General features: G+C 34.5%; 1 protein-coding gene across 1 annotated transcript in view; it reads right to left on the reverse strand.

Annotated features, from left to right (window-relative positions):
- Window positions 1-8,787, reverse strand: part of COL4A5 (collagen type IV alpha 5 chain) — a 227,462-nt gene that overhangs the window by 31,759 nt on the left and 186,916 nt on the right. Inside the window, exon 37 of the mRNA XM_077773807.1 lies at window positions 1,594-1,720. Within this exon, the coding sequence (XP_077629933.1) occupies window positions 1,594-1,720 (127 nt within the window). The remainder of the gene's footprint in view (window positions 1-1,593; window positions 1,721-8,787) is intronic.

The following is an 8,787-nucleotide window of genomic DNA, read 5'->3' on the forward strand; positions in this document are numbered from 1 at the left end:
AGACACTTCTATGTACCCACCAGAATAGCTAAAATTTAAAAGACTGACAGTACCAAATGAGGTGAAGACATGGGCAACTGGACATTTCACAATACAAAGTACTAACCACAATATAAGCACAACAAGCCACTAGGAGCCACCCAGGAACATTTAAAACGTTGCAGGTGGGACTGTAATTTATAAAACCACTTTGAACAACTGGCTAACAGCTAAAACTTCCTTCCTAGTAGTAGGAAAACTATTAAAGTTAAATGTCTACCTACTCTATGAGAGAAATGAGTATATATGTCCACCAAAAGACATGTCAAAGAATGTTAATACCATCTTTTTTTTAATAGTCCCAAACTGGAAACAGCCTGAAAGTCCATCAACAGGAGAACGGGAAATTGATTACTATGTATTTCTTCAATGGAATGTTACAGAGCAATTATAAAAAAACAAACAAACTACAGACACATGCAACAAGATAGATGAATCTTACTGGACATAAGTGAAAGAAGCCAGACACAAGGATATATAGTGTATGATTCCATTTATATGAATTTCAAAAACAGATGAGATTAATTGATGGAGATAGAAATCATAGAAGTGGTTACCTTGGTGGAGATGGTTTCACTATGAAAGGGCATGGGTAAACTTTATGGGGTGAGGGAACTATTTTATGTCTTAATATGTATGGTGGATACACACACACACACACACACACACACACATATGAAAACTCATCTATAGTCTTATATATTTTACTCTACATTATACTTCAATAAAAGGTTAAGGAAAAGATAAGCAAAAGCCCACTCCATCCATGTCACTGTGAAATCCAAAAAACAAACAAACGAACAAATTAAATACAAGCATAAAGAGAGCAGACAGTATAACAATATAGGTCAGACTACCTACTTGACTATAGTGCTAAGTCCCTTTGCTTGCTTAACTCAGTCATTGTTAGAACAATTGTTCTCCCTACAAGCCACCCAATGGTATGCCTGAGCACAACTTGCTAAGAGAATCAGCAGCAGGCTAAGGTTCCGTAGTGTACATTATTACCTACAAAAATAGTCAAACTTCTTAATTGACTTGTGGCTAACAATCAAAGATTGAAAAATGCACTAACAGTCTCTCTGCTCACAGGATATTGTCCTGCTGAGCTGGTAATACTCATTTTCATTTTATACAGAAAAAAATTTGGGCAAAGAGAAAATAAGGATCTAGTTCAAGATTATGTTGCTAGTCAGTGTCTAATTGGGAAATAGAATAGAAGTCTGCCAAATAAGAAGGTGCTCGGGGCGCCTGGGTGGCTCAGTCGGTTAAGTGTCTGACTTTGGCTCAGGTCATGATCTCACGGCTCGTGGGTTCGAGCCCTGCGTTGGGCTCTGTGCTGACAGCCAGCTCAGAGCCTGAAGCCTGTTTCAGATTCTGTCTCTCTCTCTGCTCCTCCCCTGCTCATGCTGTGTCTCTCTCTGTCTCAAAAATAAAATAAAAACTATAAAAAAATAAAAAACAAAACAAAAAACAAATAAGAAGCTGCTCTGCGACATGGGTTAGACTAGATAAGAAAGGACATAAGGAAGCCTTTAAGAAAAGGTATATTACCAGGAAATCCAGGAAGGCCTGGTTGTCCTTTTGCTCCAGGGGTCCCTGGTAATCCAGGCAAACCAGTATCTCCCATAGAACCTTTGATTCCAGGGTTTCCTGGGTATCCAGGCAGACCAGGTTCACCCTAAAGTAACGAATAAGAAGATAAAACTGAGTCTCTACATGACTTAGATTGTATAACAACACATTATTTATAAGAGCTTTTATTATTTGTCAGTCACTCTGAGAAGTGCTTTACAGAAAGTGTTTTCTTTAATCACTTGTAGAAACAACGTGAAAATGCTTTGTTTAATCATCACAACAGATTTTTGAGTTAGGCTTTATCATCTCCTTTTATAAATGAGAAAGCTGAATACTGGAGAACTCAAGTGCCTAACATCTCTAGCAAGTGGCAGAATTAGAATTTGAGCCAAGGTCTGTTAGACTCCAGAGATCATGCTATTTCCACAATATGTTGATGGATTTTCTCATTAATCCCTAACAACTCTATAAGAAATACACTATTATTATCCCATTTTACAGTATTGCAACTAATAAGCTGCGGAATCTGCATTTGGGTCCAGATAGTCTCACTTGAACCTTGGATCGTTATCTCTAGCATGCTACAATGGAATTCACTGCTTAAAATAAGCATGTCAAATAGTAGTTACAGTAGGTTCTACTGCAAAAAGTAAACTTAGTCTTAACATACATACATCTATCAATTCTTCAGTGAACATCGCAAATCCCCTATGTTCCATGAAGCTTTCCAGAACAAAGAAAGCTCATGCTAAGAATGTAGGGTAGGTTCTTATTCTGTCAAATCAATAATGGCTTCATATATGCATGTCTTGACTCTTCAACCACACTGAACATTTCTCTGTGGTTAAAGACAACTCATATATAACCATTTTTGCTCAGTAAAATTTTGCATTGTTTTCTTCTAATAGAGTCTTAGAATTCATATCCATTTTCCCAATTAAAACAAGTTTTTCCCAATAAAAATGAGAACGTGTTATAACTAACTCTACCAGTGTCCATTGGTCTGTTCATGAGGATCATGACCTCTCCAACAAAGTGTCAGTGTTCAACATGATCTACTGAATACCTCCTTCTCCATTCAGTGATTATGCTTGTCTAGGTGACTAAGATCTTCCATTTGTGACTCAAATGATTCTGCATTATGGTAAAAGCTTTTTCAACTAATTCCTTTTCTCCTTACATCCCACTGGGCTGGGAATATGTGTATTTTCATCAGAACTTTTATAAATCAAACATCTAGGACATTTTTACATACATAATAGTATACAATTAAATTTTGGATTGAACTGGTTCCATCTTAAGTATTTACACAGAAAAGCTTTGAATAAACTACCATAATTCTTTTTGCTATTCATGAACCAATGACATTTATATATCAAAATAAAAAGCAAGAAGAATATTCCAATCAACTGTTAATGGTAAACTTGAAAGGCAGTACACGAGGTCCTGATGATTTATGAAAAAGTAAGTGAAATTCTACAATATATAATTTCAACCAGCACTTGGTTCCTCCCTACAATTCTTCTTACCACCCTATGACCTTACTTTAAATTCTAAAAAGAAAGTAACTGTTTCACCAGGGCTTCTGAAAAAGAATAAAAGTTGCTAGTTTAAGTTTTACCTTCATTTGTATTATTCACAAATTTGCAGAGAAAACAATGAGCTTCAAAAACACCCACAAAGTGGCTAGAAATCCTGTAAATCACTCTGAGAAGTAAAAGCTAGACATGTCTTGACTAGACTTAAGCCACAAATATCTACATTTGTTCAAATGTCACCATTTGATATAATTCTTTTTTATTTAGATAAAACTGATATATAACTTTATATTAGTTTCAGGTGTACAACACAATTTGATATTTATATATATTCTGTAATGATCACCACAATAAGTCTAGTTAACATCCATCACCATAATTACAAAATTTTTTGTTCTTGGGATAAAAACTTTTAAAATTTACTCTCTTAGCAACTTTCAATATACAACACAATATTAACTGCAGTCACTGTGTTGTACATTACGTCCCAGTGACATATACTTTATACCTGTGAGTTTATACTTTTCAACCTCCTTCACCCATTTCACACACACACCCCCACATTGCTCCATCCCCATCTCTGGCAAACACAACTTTGTTCTTTGTATCTATTAGCTTGTTTTGAAAAATAAAATAGTCTAAATTTAGATTCCACATATAAGGTAAATCACAGGGTATTTCTTTTTCTCTGACTTATTTCACTTAGCATAATGGCCTCAAGTTCCATCCATGTTGTCACAAATGGCAAGACTTCATTCTTTGATATGGCTCAATAATATATATCCCGTATTTTCTTTATCCATTCATATACCAATGGACACTTGGTTTGCTTCCACATCTCGGCTATTGTAAATAATGCTGCAACAAACATGGGGATGCATATATCTTTTCAAGTTAGTGTTTTCATTTTCTTAGATAAATACCCATAGTACTTCTATTTTTATTTATTTTTTTTTGAGGAAGCTCCATACTGCTTTTCATAGTGGCTGCTCCAATTTACATTCTCACCAACAGTGTACAACTTTTCTCCCCACCTTTGCCAACACTTGCTGAAACGTGTCTTTTTGAAAATAGCCATTTTAACAGGTGTGAAGTGATATCTCATTTTGTTTTCTTAAGTTTATTTATTTACATTGAAAGAGAGAGAGAGAGTGACAGAGAGAGACAGAGGGAAGGGCAGAGATAAGAGAGAGAGAATTCCAAGCAGGCTCTGTGCTGTCAGCATCAGTCTGATGCAGGGCTGGATCTCAAGAACCCAATTGTGAGATCATGATGTGAGCTGAAATCAAGAGCTGTTTGCTTAACAGACTGAGCCATCCAGGCACCCTCATTGTGGTTTTGCTTTGCATTTCCCTCATGATTAGTGATTTAAGTACCTTTTCATGTACCTGTTGGTCATTAGTATGCCTTCTTTGGAAAAATGTCTATTCAATTTTGCTCTGGTAATTTTTAATTGGATTCTTTATTTTTACTATCAACTGTATGAGTTCTTTGTATATATTGGATATTAACTCCTTATCAATATCTGACTTGCACACATTTTCTCCCATTCAGTAGGTTGCCTTTTCAGTTGATTACCTTTGCTGTGCAGATCAGTTTGATGTAGTCCCATTTGTTTATTATGGTGTTGGTGCCTTTGCTTTTGGAGACACAACTAGAAAAACATCACCAAGATGAAGGTCAAGAAACTTGCCTGTTTTATTCTAGCAGTTTTATGGTTTCAGGTTTTACATTTAAATCTTTAACCCATTTTCAATTAATTTTTGCATATATAGTATAAGGTAGTAGTCTAGTTTCATTCTTTTGCCTGTGGCTGTAGGTTTTCTCAACACTCTTTATTAAAATGACTGTGTTTCCCCCATTGTATAATCTTGCTTTCTTTGTTGTAAATTAATTGACTATATTTGTGTGGGTTTATTTCTGGGTTCTCTATTCTATTCCATTGATCTATGTGTTTGTTTTTATGTCAATGCCATATTGTTTGAATTACTATAGATTTGTAATATAGTTTGAAATCAGAAAGTGTGATATCTCCAGCTTTGTTCTTCTCAAGATTGCTTTGGCTATTTGGAATCTTTTGTGGTTCCATACAAATTTTAAATTGTTTATTTCTTTAAAAATGCCATTGGGATTTTGATAAGGATTGCAATGAATCTGTATATTGCTTTGGGTAATGTGGACATTTTAACAATATTAATTATTCCAATCCATGAATGTAGAATATCTTCACATTTGTGTTTTTAATATTTCATCATGTCATCATTTTCAGAGTATAGATCTTTCATTTCCATGGTTAAATTTATTCCTAAGTATTTTATTCTTTTTAATGCAATTGTAAATGGAAGTGTTTGCTTAATTTCTCTTTCTGATAGTTTGTTGTTAGTATATAGAAATGCAATAGATTTCTGAACGCTGATTATGTACTCAGTGACTTTCCTGAATTTGTTTATTAACTCTAACAGTTTTTGTTGGAGACTTTAGGGTCTTTTATAGATATAAGTATAAATTATAAATATACATACATATGTATACATATTTTTATCTGCAAATAGTGACAGTTTTTTTTCCTTCCTTTCCAATTGGGGTATCTTTCACTGCTTTTTCTTGATTATTTGCTCTAGCTAAGATTTCCAATGCTATACTGAATAAAAGTGGCAAAAGTGAGCATCCATGTTTTGTTTCTAATCTTAGAGGAGAAATGTTCAGCTTTTCACCATTGAGTATGATGGTAGCTGTGGGCTTCTAATATATGACTTATTTTGTTGAGGTACGTTCCTTCTATACCCACTTTGTTAAGTTTTTATCATAAATGGATGTTAAATTTTGTCAAATACCTTTCCTACATCTATTGAGATGATCATGTGATTTTATCCTTTCTTTTGTTAATGTGGTGTATCATATTGATTGATTTATAGATTTAAACCATCCATGCATCTCTGGAATAAGTTTCACCTGAGCATGGTATATGGTCCTTTTAGTTGCTCTTGTATTGTTTCATTTCATTTGCTAATATTTTGTTGAGGACCTCTGCATCTATGTTCATTAGGTATACCTAATTTTTTTTCTTGTGTCCTTGTCTGGTTTAGGTATCAATGTAATGCTCATAAAATGAGATCAAAGTGTTCTCTCTTCTTCAATTTTTTGGAAAATTTTGAGAAGGATNTCACCTGTGAAGTTGTCTAGCTCTGGACTTTTCTTTACTGGGAAACTTTCTTTCTTTTCTTTCTTTTTGATTTCTGATTCAATCTTTTTACTAGTAATTGGTTTATGCAGATTTTCTATTCCTTCATGATTCAGTCTGGGAAGACTATATTTCTAGGAATTTATTCATTGCTTCCAGGCTCTCTAATTTGTTGACATATAATTGTTCATAATAGTCTTTTATGATCTTTTGTATTTCTGTGGTATCAGTTGTAAATCCTTCTCTTTCATTTCTGATTTTATTGAGTTAATTTATTCATTTGAGCCCTCTCCTGGTGAGTCTAGCTAAAGGTTTGTCAATTTTGCTTATCTTTTCAAAGAACCAGCTTAGTTTCACTGATCTTTTTTATGTCTTTTAGTCTCTATTTTATTTACTTGCACTTTGACCTTTTAAATTTCCTTCCTTCTACTAATTTTAACCTGTATTTGTTTTTCTTCTTTTAGTTCCTTTAGGTGTAAATCTAGTTTGAGATTTTTCTTGTTTCTTGAGGTAGGCCTATATCACTATGAACTTTCCTTTAGAACAGCTTTTCCTTCACATCATAGACTCTGGTAAGCTGTATTTCCATTTTGATTTTTCTCAAGATATTTTTATTTCTTCTTTGATTTCTTCATTGGCTTACTGGTTGTTCAGTAGCATGTTGTTTAATCTCCACTTATGTGTGTTGTTTCCATTGTCTTGTTGTAATTGATTTCTAATTCCATGCCACTGTAGTCAGAAAACATGCTTGATATGATTCTTCTTAAAATTTTTTTAATGTTTTATTTATTTTTGAGACAGAGAAAGACAGCATGAGCAGGGGAGGGTCAGAGAAAGAGGGAAACACAGAATCCGAAGATAGGCTCCAGGCTCTGAGCTGTCAGCACAGAGCCTGATACAGGGCTGTAACCCACAAACCATGAGATCATGACCTGAGCCGAAGTCGGTCGCTCAACCGACTGAGCTGCTCAGGCACCCCAAATCTTCTTAAACTTACTGAGATTCGTTTTGTAGCCCAACATATGAACTACCTTGGAGAATGTTCCATGTGCATTTGAGAAGAATGTATATTCTGCTGCTTTGGTATGGAAAGTTCTGTACATATTAAGTTCATTTGGCCTAATGTGTCATTTAAGGTAGACATTTCCTTATCGATTTTCTGTCTGGATAATCTATCTACTGATGTAAGTGGGATACTGAAGTCCCCTACTATTATTATATTGCTATCAATTTCTCCCTTTAGGTTTGTTAATATTTGCTTTATTTATTTGGGTGCTTTATGTTGTGTGCATAAATATTTACAAATATTATATCCTCTTGNTAGAGTGGTCCCTTTATCATTATGTAATGCCCCTGTCTTTTAATACTATCTGTTTTTTAAAGTCTACTCATATGTCAATCAGGAGAAACTTAACAGAAGACCATGGGGGAGGGGAAGGGGAAAAAACAGTTACGGAGAGAGGGGGAGGCAAACCATAAGAGATTCTTAAATACTGAGAACAACCTGAAGGTTAATGGGGGGTGAGGGAGAGGGGAAAATAGGTGATGGGCATAGACGTAGGCACTTCTGGGATGAGCACTGGGTGTTATATGGAAACCAACTTGACAATAAACTATAGTAAACAAATAAAAAAAGATAAAAAAATGAAGTCTATTTTGTGTGATAGAAGTATAGCTACTCTAGCTTTCTTTTGGTTTCCATTTGTGTGGAATATCTTTTTTCCATCCCTTTATTTTCCATCTGTGTGTGTCCTTACACATGAAGTGAATTTCCTATAGGTAGCATATAACTGGGTACTTTATTTATTTATAAAAGTTTATTATTTGAGAGAGAGAGCAAGAAAGTGGGGAAGGGGCAGAGAGAGGGTGATTGATTGAGAATCCTAAGCAGCCTCTGCACTGTTAGCACAGAGCCTGACACAGGGTTCGATCTCATGAACCATAAGATCATGACCTGAGCTTAAATCAAGAATCAGACACCTAATCAACTGAGCCACTCAGGAGCCATAACTAGATCTTTTTAAAAATCATCACACAATGTCTTTTGATTGAAGAATTTAGTCTATTTACACTTAAAGTAATTATTGATAGGTATACACTTATTGTCATTTTGTTAATTGTTTTCTGGCTGCTTTGTAGTTCCTCACTGTTCCTTTCTTCTTTTGCTCTCTTCTGTTGTGGTTTGGTGACTTTCTTCAGTGTTATGATTATATTCCTTTCTTATTATCTTTTGTTTCTCTATTATAGGTTTTTGCATTGTGGTTACCATGAAGTGCACATATAACAACCTAGATATACTAAAATCTATTTTAAGGTGACAGCAACTTAAGTTTGAACACATTTCAAAACTACATTTTTACTCCCCCCCTCATTTTATGTTTTTGATATCACATTTTACATTTCCTCATTTTACACATCCCTTAACTGATTATTGTACAGTTATTTTTACTA

The sequence above is a fragment of the Crocuta crocuta genome, unplaced genomic scaffold (genome assembly GCF_008692635.1).
Source record: "Crocuta crocuta isolate KB4526 unplaced genomic scaffold, BGI_CrCroc_1.0 scaffold737, whole genome shotgun sequence".
In the NCBI taxonomy this organism is placed as follows: domain Eukaryota; kingdom Metazoa; phylum Chordata; class Mammalia; order Carnivora; family Hyaenidae; genus Crocuta; species Crocuta crocuta.